Source organism: Bos taurus, chromosome 29 (assembly GCF_002263795.3).
Source record: "Bos taurus isolate L1 Dominette 01449 registration number 42190680 breed Hereford chromosome 29, ARS-UCD2.0, whole genome shotgun sequence".
NCBI lineage: Eukaryota > Metazoa > Chordata > Mammalia > Artiodactyla > Bovidae > Bos > Bos taurus.
In genome coordinates this window covers 25,810,616-25,831,957 of record NC_037356.1, presented here as the reverse complement: position 1 = coordinate 25,831,957, position 21,342 = coordinate 25,810,616, and the positions used below count along the sequence as shown (strand labels likewise).

Genomic DNA, 21,342 nt, shown 5'->3' with positions numbered 1-21,342 from the left:
CCATAAGGAAATTCTACCATATACTTAAAGGAGTATATTTTAAAAATGAAAGAGATTCTAAAAACATGTTATGGGGATTAGAGAGGTAGAGCTTAGTCTCAGCTGGAGACATCACCTGATCAAAACTGGCAGGGGGACTGTCAAAACTAAGGTTAGTGTTCCCACTGTTGCTCTCAGACCCATTTTACAGATGAGGAAACTGTCACAGAGAGGGAGAGGGATTTACCTTGGGTCACACAGTGTTATTCTCTCTGCCCTCTGACTGATAAGGACAAGAGGCTTCTGGAAGCTTCCTGATGGGAGATACTGACTGTGAGGGAAACTGGGTCTTGTTCTGATGGGTGGGGCCATGCTCAGTAAATCTTTAATCCAATTTTCTGTTGATGATGGGCAGGGCTGTGTTCCTTTCCTGTTGTTTGACTGGAGACCAAACTATGGTGGAGGTAATGAAGGTAATGGCGACCTCCTTCAAAAGGTCCCATGCCTGAGTTCTCCTGAGCCTGAGGCAGGCCAGCGCTGACCCACGCCTCTGCCAGAGCCTCCTGGACACTCACAGGCATGCCTGGGTCAGTCTCTTGTGGGCTCACTGCACCTTTCTCCTGGGTCCTGGTGCGCACAAGGTTTTCTTTGTGCCTTCCAAGTCTGTTTCCCCAGTCCTGTGTTCTGGCGGCTCTATGGTGGGGTTAATGGCGACCTCCTCCTAGAGGGTTTATGCCACACCCAGCTCTGCTGCACCCAGAGCCCCTGCCCCTGCAGCAGGCCACTGCTGACCTGTACCTCCACAGGAGACACTCAAACCCTCAAAGGCAGGTCTGGTTCAGTCTCTGTGGGGTCTCCTGGTGCACACAAGATTTTGTTTGAGTCCTCTGAGCATCTCTGGTGGGTACGGGGTTTGATTCTAAATCTGATTTTGCCCCTTCTACCATCTTGCTGGGGCATCTCCTTTGTCCTTGGATGTGGGGTATCTTTTTTTGGTGGGATCCAACATTTTCCTGTCGATGGTTGTTCAGCAGTGAGTTGTAATTTTGGACTTCTTGCAGGAGAAATTGCCTTGTCTAATTCAATGAACCCATGAGCCATGCTGCGTAGGGTCACCCAAGATGGACGGATCATGGTGGATAGTTCTGACAAAATGTGGTCCACTGGAGAAGGCACTGGAAAACCGCTTCAGTATTCTTGCCTTGAGAACCCCATGAACAGTATGAAAAGGCAAAAAGATATGAAAGTTCACTGAAAGGTGAACTCCACAGATCAGTGGGTGCCCAATATGCTACTGGAGAAGAGTGGAGAAATAACACCAGAAAGAATGAAGAGATGGAGCCAAAGCGAAAACAATGCCCAGCTGTGGATGTGACTGGTGATGGAAGCAAGGTCCAATGCTGTAAAGAACAATACTGCATAGGAATCTGGAATGTTAGGTTCATGAATCAAGGTAAATTGGAAGTGGTCAAACAGGAGATGGCAAGGGTGAACATCAATATTTTAGGAATCACCAAACTAAAATGGACTGGAATGGGTGAATTTAACTCAGAAGACCATTGTATCTACTGCTGTGGGTAAGTATCCCTTAGAAGAAATGGAATATCCATCATAGTCAACAAAAGAGTCTGAAATGCAGTACTTGGATGCAATCTCAAAAACAACAGAATGATCTCTGTTCGTTTCCAAGGCAAACCATTCAATATCACAGTAATCCAAATCTATGCCTCAACCAGTAATGCTGAAGAAGCTGAGGTTTAATGGTTCTCTGAAGACCTACAAGACCTTCTAGAACTAACACCTAAAAAAGATGTCCTTTTCATCATAGGGGACTCAAATGCAAAAGTAGGACGTCAAGAGATACCTGGAGTAACAGGCAAATTTGGCCTTGGAGTACAAAATGAAGCAGGGTAAAGGCTAACAGAGTTTTGCCAAGAGAATGTACTGGTCATAGCAAACACCCTCTTCCAACAACACAAGAGACAACTCTACACATGGACATCACCAGATGGTCAATACTAAAATCAGATTGATTATATTCTTTGATTAGATTCCCTGTAGATGGGAAAGGATTCAATTCAGTTCAGTTCAGTTCAGTTCAGTTGCTCAGTCGTGTCCAGCTCTTTGTGACCCCATGAACTGCAGCATGCCAGGCCTCCCTGTCCATCACCAACTCCCGGAGTTCACCCAGACTCATGTCCATCGAGTCAGTGATGCCATCCAGCCATCTCATCCTCTGTCATCCCCTTCTCCTCCTGCCCCAAATCCCTCCCAGCATCAGAGTCTTTTCCAATGAGTCAACTCTTCGCATGAGGGGCCACTGAAGATGGGCGGGCATGGTGGAGAGGTCTGACACAATATGGTCCACTGCAGAAGGGAATCACAAACCACTTCAGTACTGTTGCCTTGAGAACCCCATGAACAGTATGAAAAGGCAAAATGATAGGATACTGAAAGAGGAACTACCCAGGTCAGTAGGTGCCCAATATGCTACCGGAGATCAGTGAAGAAATAACTCCAGAAATAATGAAGGGAAAGGATTACCCACTCCATTATTCTGGCCTGGAGAATTCCATGGACTGTGGAGTCCATGTGGTCACAAAGAGTTGGACACAACTGAGCTACTTTCACAACATATTCTTTGCAGCCAAAGATGGAGAAGCTCTATATAGTCAGCAAAAACAAGACCGGGAGCTGACTGTGGCTCAGATCATGAACCTCTTATTGCCAAATGCAGACTTAAATTGAAGAAAGTAGGGAAAACCACTAGACCATTCAGGTGTGACCTAAATCAAATCCCTTATTATTATACAGTGGAAGTGACAAACAGATTCAAAGGATTAGATCTGATAGACAAGAGTGCCTGATGAACTATGGACAGAGGTTCTAACATTGTACAGGAGGCAGTGATCAAGACCATCCCCAAGAAAAATAAATACAAAAAGGCAAAATGGTTGTCTGAGGAGGCCTTACAAATAGCTGAAAAAAGAAGAGAAGTTAAAGGGAAAGGAGAAAAGAAAAGATATACCCATTTGAATGCAGAGTTCCAAAGAATAGCAAGGAGAGATAAGAAAGCCTTCCTCAGGGATCAATGCAAAGAAATAGAGGAAAATAATAGAATGGGAAAGACTAGAGATCTCTTCAAGAAAATTAGTGATATCAAGGGAATATTTCATTCAAGGATGGGCACAATAAAGGACAGAAATGGTGTAGACCTAACAGAAGCAGAAAATATTAAGAAGAGGTGGCAAGAATACAGAGGAACAATACAAAATAGATCTTCAAGACCCAGATAACCAGGGTGGTGTGATCACTCACCTAGAGCCAGGCATCCTGGAATGCGAAGTCAAGTGGGCCTTAGCAAGCATCACTACGAACAAAGCTAGTAGAGGTGATGGAATTCCAGTTGAGCTATTTCAAATCCTAAAAGATGATGCTGTGAAAGTACTGCACTCAATATGCCAGCAAATTTGGAAAACTCAGCATCATCCGGTCCCATCAATCATGGCAAATAGATGGGGAAACAATGGAAACAGTGACAGACTTTATTTTGGGGGGGCTCCAAAATCACTGCAGATGGTGACTGCAGCCATGAAATTAAAAGATGCTTGTTCCTTGGAAGAAAAGGTATGACCAACCTAGACAGCATAGTGAAAAATCAGAGACATTACTTTGCCAACAAAGGTCCATCTAGTCAAAGCTATGGTTTTTCCAGTAGTCATGTGTGGATGTGAGAGTTGGACTATAAAGAAAGCTGAGCACTGAAGAATTGATGCTTTTGAACTGTGGTGTTGGAGAAAACTCTTGAGAGTTCCTTGGACTGCAAGGAGATCAAACCAGTCCATCATAAAGGAGATCAGTCCTGAGTATTCACTGGAAGGACTGATGCTGAAGCTGAAACTCTAATACTTTGGCCATATGATGCGAAGAACTGACTCATTGGAAAAGACCCTGATGCTGGGAAAGACTGAATGCAGAAAGAGAAGGGGATGACAGAGGATGGGATGATTGGATGGCATCACTGACTCGATGGACATGAGTTTGAGCAAGCTCTGGGAGTTGGTGATGGACAGGGAGGCCTGGTATGCTGCAGTCCAAGGAGTCACAAAGAGTCGGACATGACTGAGCAACTGAACTGAAAAGAACTGAACTGAACTGAACACAGTGTTATGGGCTGCATTTTGCCCCTCCTCCCCATTCATATATTGGAGTCTTAACTCCTAGTACCTTAGAATGTGACTGAATTTGGAAGTAGAGTCTTTAAAGAGAGAAGTTCAAATGAGGTCATTTTAGGGCCCTAATCCATTATGACTAGTGTCCTTATAAGAAGAGGAGATAAGGTGCAGATAACACACAGAGAGGGAATGTGAAGACACAGGAATAAGATAGCCATCTGAATCCAAGCAGAGAGGCCTTCGAAGAAACAACCCTACTGACACCATAATCTTGGATTCTGGCCTCTAGAATTGTGAGAAAAATAAATTTCTGCTGTTTAAACCAGCCAGCCTGTGGCACTTTGTCATGGCAGCTCCAAGCCAACTAATGTACATGGTAAATAATGACAAAGTTTGGACTAGAAGCCAGGTCTGCTGAGTGTGTGTCTTCAGCCCTTTACATGACCACCTCCAGCTGGTCCATTTGGTACTCTTTCCACCACCCACTGCTGAGGAGGACGATGACAATGACAATGGCAGCTAACCCATATACAGTGCCTATTAGGTTCCATGCACTCCTCTAAGTACTTTACGTACAACGGCTCATGTAATTCTCCCAACAGCCCTGTGAAGTAAGTACTATCATTTCCCCATTTTTATATTTTACAGATTAGGAAACTGAAGCACAAAGAGATTGAGCAACTTGCCCAAGATTATATGACAACTCAGTGCTGGCACTGGGATTCAGGCCCAGATGGTCTGCTCTAGGAACATGCCCCCTACCACTGGGCTATTCTCCAGTGCTATGTCAACACGCTAAGCCAGAGGCATTTTCAAAGATGAGAAGTAAGGGTGGCATTTCAAGGCCTCACTGGGTTTGCTTTCCTTCAGCCACCAGCTACGGATATACCCATCCCAATCTGAAGAAGCTCAATAGAGGCATTAAAAAAAAAGGGGGGGAGGGGACTTGAAAGTGAAACAACCAAACCACTTCTGCTGAAGCACTTTGTGGTAAGAGACACAGGGTAGACTCCTTTCTCCACCACTTACCAGCTGAGTGATTTGGGGTTTATGGAATCAGTCTGAAACACAGTTTCTCCTTCTGGAAACATAGTAAGCGATCAATAAACAAACAGAGCTCTTGTTAAGCAAAATGACCATGCCCAAAGGCTCTCTCCTCTGTGAAACCTTGCCCAGTGTCTCATCCTGGGGTGTTCAAATTGATTGCTTGCTCCACTGGCTTTCAAGGGACGTTGCTTGCACTTCTATTTGCCACTTAATTTGTCCTACCTTATATCATAGAAGTTGATGACACACCTATCCATTCACCCATCCACTCAGTAAAATTGTACCAAGCATTTTCCATGTACCAATGCTGTGCCAGGCACCAGGAGTTCACAGGTGGATACAATAAGGCCCCAGCCTCGAAGACCTTGGGCTTTTGGGGCAACTCAGGACTGCTGCTGCTGCTGCTCAGTCGCTTCAGTCGTGTTCGACTCTGTGCGACCCCATAGACAGCAGCCCACCAGGCTCCTCCGTCCATGGGATCTTCCAGGCAACAGTACTGGAGTGGAGTGCCATTGCCTTCTCTGAACTCAGGACTGGATGTTCCCAATAGGTAGCAGCACTATAATAATAATAATAACAGTCAAACTTTACAATTATACTGTATTATAGTATTTATCACAGGAAAACCCAGCACTTTGTTTCCTTTCTAGACATTTATTTTATGGTTTAGAACTATTATAGTAGAATAGAGGAGACATCATTCTTTCAATCTTTTTCCAGTTTAACTTTCCAAAGGTTTGGTTTGGCAACAGATACATTAAGGAACAATTGCAAAGACCGTATTAAGTGCTGGGCTAGAAGAAGCCCTAGTGTTTTCTGGAGGCTGAGGCAGGAGAACCCATTTCCCCAGTGGACTCCCAAGGGCAGAAGCTAAGTCTTCACCTAGCTTCATGTCTGTCCTTCAGGATGGATAGAGGTTAGGTGTCAGCTACTTCAGTGCAGTTCACAAAAGGGCGTGGGGAGCGCAGATGGCGGCTCTTCCCAATCCACCTGAGCGATGGAACTCACATGTTTTTTTCTTTTGCTGAGGATGCAGAGCCCCAGAGGTGAAAGAGACTTGCCCAAGATGACAGGAACAGAGTGGCAAATGTTTTAATAGTTACCATTTATTGGTTCCTTCTTATGTCAAACATTGGCTAGGGGGCTTTACATGCTTAATCTCGTTCAACCCTTCTGACAATTCTGTGAAATAAGTACCCTCGTTTTCTCCATTTCACAGATGTGAAAATTGAGGTAAAGTTAAGAGACGGTTTCACAAGGCCATCTAGCTATTAAACAGCCAAGTCCCGATTTGCACTCTGCAGATGGTGGCTGACGTTGGAATAACCGCCAGATCCTGGACGTACACTAGCGGCAGAATGAGGCATGGGGACAGGTGGACACCTACCTGGGCAAGCAGTGCGCAGCCTTGGCCAGCGGCTCTTAGCACCCGGCGTGGGCGGGGCGTGGGCGGGGCCTCCGACTCGCAGTTCTCCACTAGCCTCCCTGGCGGCGTGAGAGTCCCGCCCCCAGCCGAAAGGAGGCCATGGATTGGCTCTTTCGAGGCCGATTGACGGCGCAGCGCTCGAGCCAGGGACGCGGTGGAGGCGGAGTCACAGGAGGAAGTGGGAGTAGAGACGGCTCGAGGCGGGCTGGCCAGCGGGCCGCCGCCGCCGCCACTTTGTCGAGTCGCCGCTGCCACTGGGGAGATGGAGGGGCCGGGACTGGGCTCGCAGGTGAGTGCGGATGGGCGCAAACGTCTCAGGGGCCCGGCGGGTGGCCGAGGCGATGAAGAGACGGAGAGTTTGGGTGTGAGGTAGCTCCCAGAGGGGCCTCAGGGAGCGGAGGGGCAGGATCCAGGGAGGGGGAAACCTGGAAACGCCGAGAATGATGCAGGGAATTCTCTCCGAGGCGACCGGGAAGAAAAGGCGAAGACATAGGGTGAGTGCCATACCGGCTCTCCCGAATTCGCCTTAGGGCTGGGACTGCTGTGGGGCCTGGGAGGGGAGGGAAGCCGTTCCTGGGAGAGGTGTCAGCTGACACACCTGAGTTGGACCAGCCCTTCGTGACCTTGGCCTGAAGTCTGTGAGGTTCTGTTCATTTCTTTTCCGGCCGAGGCGCCTGGGAACCTGTCTTCGCCCCACCCAGCCCCTTACTAGCTCCCTGTTGCCATATCCTTGCTTATTCCTTGAAAGATCTGAGGCTGTTTGTTTAGGCCAGAGAAAGCGGGGTGGAGAGGGAGATGCGTGATGGCTATCTGCAAAATCCCAAAGGACTCTGTGTGTGTGGCGGAGGTCGTGCTGGAAGCCAGATGTAGTTTCAGAAAACAGAAGGGGCCAATGGCTAGTGACAGGAGGTACATGTTAGCTCCAGGAGAACTAGATTTTTGTCCTTTTTGTTTATGGTCCTGACTGGCATATTATAGCTGTTTACTTAGTATTTGTTGAATATATGAAAAATACTCAGGTTCGGCCAGGGTCTAGTGAGTTCTTAGCATATATATGCCAAATGCTTTTGTGTGCATTATTTAGTTACAGAATTGAAGCATCCTTAAGAAGGTAATAGAATCCCCATTTACAGATGAGAAAACTGAAGCTGTCTCCAGCTGGAGTGAGTTGGGTAGTAGATTTTTTCTGTCCCTAAGTGGGATTCAAGCAGTTTGAGATTGATTGGCTTAGCTGGCCTCTCTAAGAAACGTCTTTGCCATCTTGAGAATGTTCCTCATTTTTCCCTTTTCCCTCCATTCTTTCAGCAAGCTGATGTAAGATTAAGTGAGGAACAAAACAGGAGGGAAGTTGTCAAATGTTCTTGCATTTTGATAGAATAAAAAAGGTTTGCAAGCAGACCAGATATTACAAAACAGTGTAGAACCTTCACGTGGAAACTGTCTCCTTTGTTTGTTTTCTTCCCCCTTAGAGTTTCAAGGAAAAGATAGTAGGAATAATTATCATATCTTAATTACTACCACTCATTTACAGAAGCCTTTAAGTGCTTAAACTTCATTACCTGGTGCTTCAGGAAAGATTGCCCTGCTTGAATTCCCTGCCACATGGAGGGAGAGCATGATTCAGAGGTTGGGATTAAATGGGACAAGGTAGAAATCATTGTTGTTGTTAATAATAATTGCTATTAACTTTTTCAATAATAACGTAAAGATCTTACCTATATACGATGCTCTGCAGCTTGCAAAATACTTCTGTATTCTTAACCCTCACTGTGACTCTGTGAGGTGGGGAGGGATTGTTGCTACAGTTTTAAAGATTAGAATTGAGGCTCAAAAAGTTGAGAGTCATGGAATTTCCCTGGAGGTCCAGTGGTTAGGACTCAGTGCTTTCACTCCCATGGCTCAGGTTCACTCCCTGGTTGGGGAACTGAGGATCCTGTAAGCTTTGTGGTGAGGCCAAAAAAAAAAAAAAAGAGGAGTCATTTGTTAAAAGTCAAATAGCTGGTAAGTGACAGAGCCAAGACCTCATTCCTTCTACCAGGGGTTAAGCATTGTTACAGGTGCTGGAGATTAATTGGTGAACAAAACAAACAAGAACATTCCTGCTCTGGTTGAATTTGGTTCCTCTGATTCCAGATGAAAGGTTTTTACCAGATTTGCCTTTACTCTCTGGCCCCCAGTTTCCTCTCCGACCTCATTTTTTATTAATACTGCTTTCTTGCTCAATCAACCAAAGCCACACTGGCCCCAAGGCCTTTGTACTTACTATTTGCTCTATCTGGAAAACTCTTTTCTCATGTATTCACATGGCTTACTCCCTCCACTTTTGTAAGGTCTGGACACAAATGTCATGGCGATGTTGGCAGGCCCTCCCCATCATAACCACTATCTGCAACATTCCCTAACCCCCTTCCTTCCTTTGTGTTTCTTCTCAGCATTTAATGTCATTAACATACTCTGTAAATAATTTCCCAGTGAATAAACTTGGATACTTAACTCTGTTAATACAGAGTACTTGTTAATGCCATGAGAAATTTTAAAGGTTATCTGTCCAATCTCTCTTTCTGTCTTTGTTTTATTTGATAATCGTCAGGATTTTGAGCCTCATGAGAGTTTAAATACGGTTTTCTAGATCTTGGTTTTCTCTTTAGTTAATTAACTTTAATGGTACTTATATACTATTTAGAAAAAATAATTGGATTCAAGATATCTCCATGTGAGAAATACCTGTTATATGTTAACTGTGTTCCAGTCATCTACTGCTGCTGCTAAGTCACTTCGGTCGTGTCCGACTCTGTGCGACCCCATAGATGGCAGCCCACCAGACTCCCCCGTCCCTGGGATTCTCCAGACAAGAAAACTGGAGTGGGTTGCCATTTCCTTCTCCAGTGCGTGAAAGTGAAGTCACTCAGTCATGTCTGACTCTTAGCGATCCCATGGACTGCAGCCTACCAGGCTCCTCCATCCTTGGGAGTTTCCAGGCAAGAGTACTGGAGTGGGTTGCCAGTGCTTTCTCCGAATCATCTACTACTGTGTAACAAATCATCCCTAATCATAGCAGTCAGGATTTTGGCCAGGACAAAGCAGGGATGGTTTGTTTCTGTTCCATCATGTCCGGCGCCTCTGCTGGAAAGACTTGTCCCCTGGGATGACTCAGGCTGGTATCATTTGGTGGTACCCTCAGTCACATGTCATGATGATTTTGAGCAGGGACACCTGCACATGCCCTGGGCCTCTGGACAGCATGGCGGCTGGGCTCCAAGAGTGAACATTTCAAGAGACAGAAAGAGGAAGCTGCCGGTTTCTGAGGCCTGAGCCTGCCGAGTATCACTGACCGAGTGTCACTTCTGTGGTATTTTATTATTGAAGTAGTCAGAGAGCTCAGATTTGAGAGGGAGGGACATAGATTCTTTCCTTTTGATGGAGAAGTATCAAAGAACTTGGGGACTTTGTTATAATAATCACCACACATGTATTCATAGCTGTCTTATAGAATTTTGTAATATCTTGTTCTGCTTTTTCTGTTCCTTGTGGAGGAGAGTATTCAGCTAGCTACAAGTCTTTTTTTTTTTGGTATCCCTGCCCCTCCTTTCGGAGAAGGCAATGGCAACCCACTCCGATACTCTTGCCCGGAAAATCCCATGGACGGAGGAGCCTGGTAGGCTGCAGTCCATGGGGTCGCCAAGAGTCGGGCACGACTGATCGAGTTCACTTTCACTTTTCACTTTCATGCATTGGAGAAGGAAATGGCAACCCACTCCAGTGTTCTTGCCTGGAGAATCCCAGGGACGGCAGAGCCTGGTGGGCTGCCATCTATGGGGCTGCACAGAGTCACACGACTGAAGCGACTTAGCAGTAGCAGCAGCCCCTCCTTTTCTTTTTCTTATTTTGGACTGTGTTTGTTGTGTTCAGGGCCATATCAAGGTATTTCTCCAACAGTGACTGACACATTGAGTAGGCATTCAAGAAACACCTGGTGAATGAATGAATGGATTGTAGCAAGAATTTTGTTTTATTCATCCTTTATCCCTAAGTACCTAATACCCTGATTGGTATATAGTAGGTGTTCTTTACATTTCCCTGAGTGAATGATTAATGAAAACTCATATGAGTTTGCTGGTGTCTATTGCTCAGTCTATTCTGTTACCTTAATATTGTAGGTAGCCATATTATCAGTTAGGCTTCCACTGCCACGAAGGGTGTTTGTTTATGCAGTGATGCCTTTACCAGTACACATGTCAATAATAACTACTGTAACAGCTCTTCTTAGAACCGTAAACATGGATTTGGAAGTAACTTTATAGCTACATTGATCTCCTCCTTTCATTTTACAAATGTAGAAACTGAAGCCCTAAATCAGGTAGATGATTAGCTACCATCATACAGCCAACCTGAAATCTGAGACTTGGACCTTGTTCTCAAGAAGATTTTTCCTTTCAACATGGTAAAAAGGAAACAACTAGAGAAAACTTAAAAAAACATTTTGTAAGCTAACCAGCAAGTAATTTCTAAGAAGGATGTGGGATCGCGACAAACTTTGCTTTAACCTTTGCACTGGGACTCCATGGTTGTTTTCTGTAAACATTTTATGTGACTGTCCCTGAAGTTAACCTCCTCCCAAAGCAGGTCATTTCCTTTCTCACCCGTAGCTCTTACCGCAGAATTTTGAGAGGGAGTGATATCTAGAGCAAAGAACATAACTTACAGCTGTGTCCTCTAAGCTTTTTTGATAAAAAAAAAAAAAGAACTTGGGGACTTTTCACTTTCATGCATTGGAGAAGGAAATGGCAACCCACTCCAGTGTTCTTGCCTGGAGAATCCCAGGGACGGGGGAGCCTGGTGGGCTGCCATCTATGGGGTCGCACAGGGTCAGACACGACTGAAGTAACTTAGCAAGTTATTTTGTAAACAGACTATGAGGAGTGACCTGCTTGATATACAGATTGCATGAGTCTTCCAGGACTAAAAACTCATAAAGATTAAAGAAGACAAATTTATAAACTTTTGTGGCTTTCCCTCCCCCCTTTCTAAAAAATACAGAAATTATTATAATAGCAGCTTCAACATTTTCTTCTGTTACTGAGTGCTTGGCCTTGAGTGCGCTTCCTCACTTTGGAGACCGTTGGCTCTGAAACCAGGCTTTGAGTTTATGTAATCATCTTTAGCTTTTACTCTGATTTGGATTTAGGCAAAAACAGCATGAACACAAGGTGCCTCCTGTTGTCTACTCTTGGCCACCAATTTTTGCCGTTGCATCATATACTGCTTCAGTTATCACTTGAAGTATCTCTTTGTCTCTGACTTAGCTTCCCCATTAGACTTAAGCTCCTAAAGGATATACACTGATGTCTTGTGTTCCTAGCATAATGCTTTGCATGTCATAAAAACACAGGAATTAATTGCTGAATAAACTTCATAATAAATAAATGCTCTTTATATTGAAATGTGTAATCCTCCTCAATTTTCTGCATAAAAAATGAAACTGATGTCCTTAAAGCCCTGAGGCATAATGAGAAGTAATACATTTTTATCTATATAATATACATTTATTTGTGATGAAAAATCTGTATATAAAGAAAGGCTTAATCTTCTTAATGTATAAGTGGAAAAAAGATACATAATCCATTAGAAGAACAGACTATGAAAAGGCAACCCACAAAAGAGAAAATATGAGACAATAAATGATAAAAAGCATTTTTTTATGTGTTTTAGCCATCAGATTGGAAAGATTGTAAAAAGATTGATAATAATCAGTTATGGGGAGGTTTTTGGGGAAAAGAACACTTATACTTGTTGCTGGGAATGTGAATTAGGGAAGATAATTGGTCAGTATCTGTTTATGTTTAAAATACGTATATATTTTTTTGACCCAGCAGTCCTGTGTTGGTGAATCAATGTTAGAGAATGTATGCGATGTTAATTACAGGGTTGTTTAGAGAGTGAATGCTGAAATCAGCTTTCATGTCTAATGTCTAATTATGCTAGGTCTTTACAATGGAATAAGATTCAACTATTGTTTACTGACTCCAGGGCTGTACATGATATATTGTTAGGTGAGACAGGCAAGTTGATGAATAATTATATAATCAAATCCCATGTTTGAAGATGTTTTGTTAAATATAAGAAAATCATAAAAACCTGTGTATGCTCTATGATGTTATATATATTAAAGTATATACCGATAGTGAGGAAAGATATATACCAAACTGTTAATAATAGTATCTCTACTGGTACAAGATTGGGAGGGAAAGAGTCCAGAATATCAGCTAAAGTCTTCATGTCTGTATTGCTGGAGCTTTAAAATTAGTGTGAATTACTTTATGATTTAAAAAAATTTAAGTTTTATATAAGAAGCAGATGATTTCTCTGTCATCTACATCTGCTGTTTATTGAGACTGTAGAAATTCTGAGTAGAGTTTAACTGTTTCCTTGGTCCTTTGTCTTCTCTCAGTTGGAGGTAGTTACATGCGATATGGTGAAGAGAATCCTGATGTCCTTTTGATGTTTTCATCTCACTACGTATGTGTTTATTTTTATCTGTGTGAGTGTGTGCATGTAAAATTAGAGTTTCATGCAGTGAGGTTGAATTTACCAGAGAAGTCAGAACTTGTGTATTCAAAAAAACATTTGTGATTCTAGCTCTGGCTAAGAAGGAGCAAAAAACACTCCACCCTGTCTGTCCCCTTGAATGGACTGGATAAAATAGAATGCTCTTTAAGGATTCTCGAAAGAAAATTGTAGCAGGCAGAGCAGGGGGAAAGACCGGAATTCGAAAAACCACTGAACCAGGAGCTAATTTACTGTTTTCCCATCTGAGTCCCCTCCTCTCCATCCCCCACCCTGGGACTTGAACCCTGGCAGTGAGCATCCCTGCAGACAGGAGTGCTCCTGGAGAAGCCCTCTAGTTCAGGTTCAAGGAACAGGAAAGCGGTCTCCTGGCAGCACAAGCACCTGAAAGCCTGAGGGAGGAGAACTTCCTCTCTGAGCAGAGGAGTTGCAGTCCCAAGGCAGTGGTTGTTAGAAGTGACAGCAGAAGCATGATCCATGAAAGAAAAAAAAATCGCTACATTATACTTTATTAAATTGAAAATCTTTGCTGTATGAAAGAGACGTAAGAAATTGGAAGGTAAGCTACAGATGGGGAAAATAAATTTACAAATCACATATCTGACAAAGGACTTACTTATGTCTAGCATGTGTAGTATGGAGAAGGCAATGGCACCCCACTCCAGCACTCTTGCCTGGAAAATCCCATGGATGGAGGAGCCTGGTAGGCTGCAGTCCATGGGGTCACACAGAATTGGACACGACTGAGCGACTACCTTTTCACTTTTCACTTTCATGCACTGGAGAAGGAAATGGCAACCCACTCTAGTGTTCTTGCCTGGAGAATCCCAGGGACGGGGGAGCCTGGTGGGCTGCCGTCAATGGGGTCGCACAGAGTCAGACACGACTGAAGCGACTTAGCAGCTGCAGCAGCAGCATGTGTAGTATAAGGAACTCTGAAAACTTAGCAGTGAGAAAATAACCCAATTAAAAAATGAGTAAAAAGACAGTTCACCCAAGAAGATACACAGATAGCAGATAGCACATGAAATGACACTCAGCCCCCATTAGCCATCAGGGATGTGCATCTCTTGCACTGACAAGAGAGAGTCAGTGCCAGAGGATGCAGAGCAAGTGGAACGCTCATAATTTGCTAATGGCAATGCAAAGTGGTCCAGCCACCCTGGAAAACGATTTGGCAACTCCTTATAAATTTAACATCTACTTACCAGATGGTCAAGCAAATTTCACTGTTAGAGAAGCAAAACATACGTTCACACAAAATGTATGTTTATAGCAGCTCCATTTATAATTGCCAGAAGCTGGAAACAACCCAGGTGGGTTGTTTAAATGGATAAACTGTGATACATTCATGTAATGGAATACTATATAGCAAGAAAGGAACTATTACTAACATACAGTAACTTGGATGAGTCTCAGCATTATGCTGAGTGCCAGAAGCCAGTCTTAGAAGATTATATTCTGCATTATTCCATTGTTTGACAGTCTGGGAAAGAAAAAAATAAGTAATGAAGAACATATCCGTGGTTGCCAGGAGCTGAGGTAGTTGAGTTAGAGATGTGGCTTAAAAGGAATATTCCAAGGGAGTCTTTTGAGGTGTTGAAACTGTTCTGGATCCTGATTTTGGTAGTGGTTACAAGACTCCACATGTGTTAAAATACACAGAACTATACACCAAAAGGTCAATTTAACTGTAAGATAACTTAGAACAAAAGTACTGATCCCTTATGAGTAACCCTTTGAGGGATTATGAACTTCTTTCAGTAAACCTATCATTTCTTGAATCTTTTTTGGAACTCCTGGAGAATTGATGTGAGCACATTTCACGTATCTTCAATTTTCTATTCTTGATGTGTATTCATCCTTTCAGAGTTGTTTTTAAACAATGAGAAGTTGTTCAGAGACAGGTCTGGTGAATAAGGTGGATAAAGGTCTGGTAACAACTTTATGGTATCTTAACCATAGATGGGATTAGAAAATAACAAGCCAGTTTGGATTTCTAGGCATGATTTGCTAGATATTTGATGTGAACCTCTCCCTTAAATGCAACTAAACATGCTGGATACAGTAGAAAATCTTTTTAAGTATTTTATATTGTATGCTACTGCTGCTGCTGCTAAGTCACGTCAGTTGTGTCCGACTATGTGCGACCCCATAGACAGCAGCCCACCAGGCTCCTCCATCCCTGGGATTCTCCAGGCAAGAACACTGGAGTGGGCTGCCATTTCCTTCTCCAATGCATTTAAGTGGAAAGTGAAAGCCGCTCAGTCGTGTCCGACTCCTATTGTAAATTTTAAAAAAGATCTCTTTGGGTTTTCTGTGTATATGATCATATTGTCTGTATATAAAGGTGAATTTGCTTCTTTTCTAATCTCTATGCATTTTTTCTTTCCTTTACTCTTATTCTGTCCAGGACTTCATTACATTGTTGATTACAAGTGGTGATAATGGGCATTCTTGTTTTGTCTCAGTCTTTACAGTTAAAGCATTCATTCTTTTACTGTTAAGTGTGTGGTAGCTATAGATTTTTAAAAATAATTTATTTATTTTTGGCCGTTCTAGGTCTTTGTTGCTGTGTGGGCTTTTCTCTAGTTGCGGGGGGCAGGGAACGACTCTGTTGCAGTGCATGGGCTTCTCGTTACGGTGACTCCTCTTGTGTTTAGGCTTCGGTAGTTGGGGTGCATGGGCTCAGGAGTTGTGGTTCCTGGACTCTAGAGCACAGGTTCAGTAGCTGTGGTGCATGGGCTTAGCTGCTGGCAGCATGTGGGATCTTCCCAGACCAGGGCTCATACCCGTGTCTCCTGCATTGACATGTGGATTCTTTACCATTGAGCTACCAGGGAAGCCCTGTAGATTTCTTATAAATGATCTTTATCAGGTTGAGGAAGTCCCCTTCTTTCCCTAGTGTCCAAAGAGTGTCATGCATGGGTGTTGAATTCTGTCAAATGCTTTTGTTCTGCTGAATTGAATATATTTATTTTGTGAAGACGATGGATTGTACTGATTCCTTTTGAAATGTTTAAGCTTGGTTGTAATGTATATTACCCTTTTTATATTTGAATCACTGAATACAATTTTGCTGACATTTCATTGGGATCTTTACATGTGTGTTCATGAAGGGTATTAAGTCTGTAGTTTTGTTACTGCGAATGTCTGTTGGTTTTATTTTGGGGATCATGCTGCTTCCTAAAATGAGCTAGGAAGCAATTCCTCTGTATTCTGAAGGAGTTGGTATCGTTTCTTCCCTGAATGTTTTCATAGTGTTTGCCGGTTAAAAGTTATGTGGGCCTGGAGTTGTTTTGCTTTTGTTTGATGGGAAGTTTTTGTTTGTTTAATATTTTTATTTATTTACTTGACCACACCAGGTCTTCACTGTGGGGTGTGAACTCCGGTGTGGGATGTGGGGTCTAGTTCCAGGGATCAGACCTGGGCCCCCTGCATTGGGAGCACAGTCTTAGCCACTGGACTATGAGGAAGTCCCTATTGGGAAGTTTTAAAATTATGAACTCAATTTCCTTAATAGATAGAGTGCTACTCATTTCTTTTTAATTCCATTTTGATAACTTGTGTGTTCCAAGAAAATGTTTTGCATTTCATCTAGGTCATTGAATTCAATGGCATAAACATGATCACAGAAGTCCCTTATTATCCTTCTGGTGTTTCCAGAATCTTGTAATAGTGTCCTCTTTTTTAAACCTGCTATATGTCATTGACATCTTTATTTTTGATCAGTCTGGAGGTTTATCAATTTTATTGATTTATTATTTCCAAAGAACCAGCTATTTAAAGAAAAACTTTACACTCTGTTTTTGTTTTTAGTAATTTTTATTTATTTTGGTTGCCCTGAGTCTTCATTGCTTTGGCGGGCTTCTGAATTTCAGCAGTCAGGGGCTACTCTTCGTTGCGATGCGTGGGCTTCTCATTGCAGTGGCTTCTCTTGTTGTGGAACACAGGCTCTAGGCACGGGGGCTTTAGTAGCTGTGGCTCGTGGGCTCAGTAGTTGTGTCACATGGGCCCAGCTGCCCTATGGCCCGTGTAATCTCGCGACCAGGGATGGAACCACGGGCAGATTCCCATCTGCTGCACCACCAGGGAAGGCCCAAGAACAGCTGTTGGTTTCAGTGGTTCTGCATTTGTTTTCTTTTTTATATTTCGTGGATTTCCATATCTTTATTGTTTCATTCATTCTATTTTGGGTTTATTTTCCTTCTCTAGGTTCTTAAGGCAAAAGCTTAGGTCATTTATATTAGTTCCTTCTTTTTTCCCATTTAGCCACTCAGTCGTGTCCAACTCTTTGCAACCCCATGGACTACAGTACGCCAGGCCTCCCTGTCCATCACCAACTCCCGAAGTTTACTCAAACTCATGTTCATTGAGTTGGTGATGCCATCTAACCATCTCATCCTCTGTCGTCCCCTTCTCCTCCCGCCTTCAATCTTTCCCAGCATCAGGGTCTTTACCAATGAGTCAGTCCTTCATATCAGGTGGCTAAAGTATTGAAGTTTAAGCTTCAGCATCAGTCCTTCCAATGAATATTCAGGACTGATTTCCTTTAGGATGGACTGGTTTGATCTCCTTGCCATCCAAGGGACTCTCAAGAGTCTTTTTCCGATTATAAGCGTTTAAAGCTAAAAATTCACTGTATTTACAACTATGTTGTTTAGTTTCCAAATATTTGAGAATATTCTACATATCCTTTCATTATTGATTTTTAATCTAATTCCAGCTATGGCCAGAGAACATACTCTGTATGAATTCAACCCATATAAGTTTGTTGAGACTTGTTTTATGGCCCAGAATATTATCTGTCTTGATGAATATTCCATGTGTACTTGGAACACATATCTATTTTGTTGTTGGGTGGGATTTTATGAAAATGTCAGTTAGATCCAGTTGGTGGATAGTGTTAAGTCTTCTTGGTGGTGCAGTGGTCAAGTATTTGCCTGCCAGTGCAGGAGACAGGGTAGATGCGAGTTTGATCCCTGGGTCGGGAAGATCCTCTGGAGAAGGAAATGGCAACCCACTCCAGTATTCTTACCTGGAGAATCCTGTGGACAGAGGAGCCTGGCGGGCTACAGTCCACGGAGTCGCAAAGAGTCGGACACGACTGAGCGATTGAGCACGCACAAGTGCGTCTGTTTCTGATTTCTCTGTTTTTCTAGTAGCTGAAAGAAGTATTAAAATACTCGACTATAATAATGAATCTTCCTGTTTTTCTTTTTTGCTTTATGAATTTTGAAGTTCCTTTTGGGTACATGTGTATTTAAGGATGTTGTATCTTGATAAATTGCCTTCTTTAATATTTTGAGATGTGTCTCCTTATCTCTGGTAATATTTCTTGTGTTGATGTCTACTTTGTCTTATATTAATATAACCATTGAATTCCTTATGCTTATTTTTTTTTCCATGGCATATCTCTTTCTATCCTTTACCTTTAACCTATGTATATTTTTGTATTTAATGTGAGTTTCCTGTAGATGACATGTAGTTTTCTAGGTGTTTGCTTTTTAAAAAATCCAGTCTACCAAACTGTCTTTCATTTGGTTTTCTTTAGACCATTAGTATTTAACGTGATTATAAATATAGTTTAGTATAAATATATTACCTTATATGTTTTATTCCTTCTCTGTTCTTTGTTCATTTTCCCTCTACTTTTCCTGTAGTTTGAAAAATACTGAGTATGTTTTAAGTATTTTATTTCTGCTATTGGCTTATTGCAAGACTTTATTTATTTAGAAGTTGCTCTTGGGTTTACTTATAACTGTTTATCTGCAAATACTGTTTTAAGAATCTCCTGTAACAATATACTTCTGTTTTTTGTCATCAAGAAATTAAAAAAATGTGACAAAATCTGTTATGTTGACCCACATAATTATACATATTAACCATGTAGTTCTGTCACTCTCTGTTTCTTTGTATTGATTCAGATTTCTATCTGGTATTATTTTCCTTTAGCCTGAAAAACATCCTTTATTATTTCTTGTAAGATAGTGTCTGTTGGCAGTTTTCTAAGCTTTGATTTGTTTGAAAAAAGTGTTTCTTTCATTCCTATTTTTCAAGAATATTTTTGTTAGTGTTTGCAGGTTAAGTTTTTTCTTTTAGATTTTTAAAACTGTCTTGCTTTTGTCTTCTGGCTGGTACTTACTGATAAGAAGTCTGAGTTCATTCTTATCTTTGTTTTTTTGAACATAATGTGTCTTTTTACTTGGACCGCTATCTTTATCATTGGTTTTGAGTAGTTCGATTTTTATATGCCTTGGTGTAATATGAGCTTGGTGCCGCTTGGGTTTGTTGAGCTTGTAGGAGCTGTGGGTTTATAATTTTCACCAAATTTGGAAGATTTTTGGCTATTTTTTAGTCAAATTATTTAAAAGTATTTCCTCTTCCTCTTCTGGGATTTCATTTATACATTGGGATGTAGCCTTAGGGTGTATTTGCCATGACTTCCTGAAGCAGACGTGACCTTCCTGCTGTTAAGAGCCATGACCCTCGACCTATTACAAGTAACAGAATACTTTAGTGTCTTTTGCAGATGGCCTTTGTTTTATGACAGAACTATTTGGTTGGTGTAAATGTTATTGCGGTTTCAGACCATGAATGTTATATCATTATAACTAGGTTCAAGCACATCTTTATTAATAGGAACTATTACAATCAGCATGTTTTTGTCAACGAGAATAAGTGTGTGTATTCCTGTAGTGTAAAAATCTGTGCTTTGCAATTCAACACTCTTGAAAAGCATTTTCTGTCTCTTGTTGGTTTTGGAAGGATTTTCCCTGCAAAAAGTTGTCGAGATGCTTGAAGAAGTGGTAGTCATTTGGTGAAAGGTCAGGTGACAATGAGGGCTTCCCTGGTGGCTCAGATGGTAAAGAATCTGCCTGCAATGCAGGAGATCCAGGTTCGATCCCTGGTTTGGGAAGATCCCCTGGAGAAGAGAGTGGCTACCCATTCTAGTATTCTTGCCTAGAGAATTCCATGGACAGAGGAGCCTGCTGGGCTAGAGTCCATGGAGTTGCAAAGAGTCAGACACAACTGAGCAACTGACACTTTCACTTCAGGTGAGTATGGTGGATGAGGCAAAAGATTGTAGCCCACTTTGTTCAACTTTTGAAGTGTTGGTTGTGCGATGTGTGGTCGGGCATTGTCATGGAGAAGAATTGGGCCCTTCGTGTTGACCAGTGCCAGCTGCAGGGATTGCAGCTTTCTGTTCATCTTATCGATTTGCTGAGCATACTTCTCCGATGTAATGGTTTCACTGGGATTCAGAAAGCTGTAGTGGATCAGACTGGCAGCAGACCACCAGACTGACCATGACCTTTTATTTTGGTGTAAGTTTGGCTTTGGAAAGTGCTTTGGAACTTTTTTTCAGTCCAGCCACTGAGCTGATTGTTACCCGGGGTTGTATGGAATCCACTTTTTGTCGCACATCACAATCACAATCAATAAATGGTTTGTTGTTGTTGTGTAGAATAAGAGAAGATGACACCTCAAAACGATATTTTTGGTTTGCAGTCAGCTCATGAAGCACCCACTTACTGAGCTGTTTCAGCTTTCCAGTTTGCTTCAAATGCTGAATGACCATAGAATGGTTGATGTTGGGTTCTTCGGCACTTTCAGTAGCTGTAAGAGGATCAGCTTGATGATGGCTCTCCGTTGGTCATTGTCAACTTCTGACGGCTGCCACTGCGCTCTTCATCTTCGAGGCTCTCGTCTCCTTTGCAAAACTTCTTGAAGCACCACTGCACATACTGTTCATTAGCAGTTTCTGAGCCAAGTGCGCTGTTGATGTTGCGAGTTGTCTCTGCTGCTTTGTGATCCATTTTGAACTTGAATTAAAAAATCACTGGAATTTAGTTTTTGTCTAACATCATTTCCACAGTCTAAGATAAATATAAACAGTAGGTAATAAGTCATTAGCAAAAATACATAGTGAGAAGTATGCATTAAAGTGATATATAAGATAACCACATTTATTTAAGAATGTATTCCAGTGTTGAATGGCAGAGTTCAACAGTGCAAAACTTCAATTACTTTTGCACCAACCTAATACATAGTTTGGACTTTTCTAATAGTAAGCATCTAATCCTAGTGAATAGAATTAAAATGAAAATTTTCTGTAGGATGTACCTCTAAGAATGAAAAAAAATCATT

At 42.2% G+C, this 21,342-nt stretch overlaps 1 protein-coding gene across 4 annotated transcripts in view; it reads left to right on the top strand.

The window, feature by feature from the left end:
• The first annotated feature begins 6,832 nt into the window (after positions 1–6,832).
• ZDHHC13 (zinc finger DHHC-type palmitoyltransferase 13) overlaps positions 6,833–21,342 on the top strand; it is a 51,077-nt gene continuing 36,567 nt past the window's right edge. For 2 of the 4 annotated variants that reach the window (XM_059882897.1, XM_059882896.1), the window contains exon 1: positions 6,864–6,916. Coding sequence is in view for 3 of the 4 variants with exons in the window: in XM_059882896.1 (XP_059738879.1) it covers positions 6,890–6,916 (27 nt within the window). In the remaining variant the exon portion in view is untranslated. Of the gene's footprint in view, positions 6,917–13,075; positions 13,144–21,342 lie in introns of all 4 variants that reach the window. The other 2 variants (XM_059882895.1, NM_001206141.2) reach the window with 2 other exon arrangements.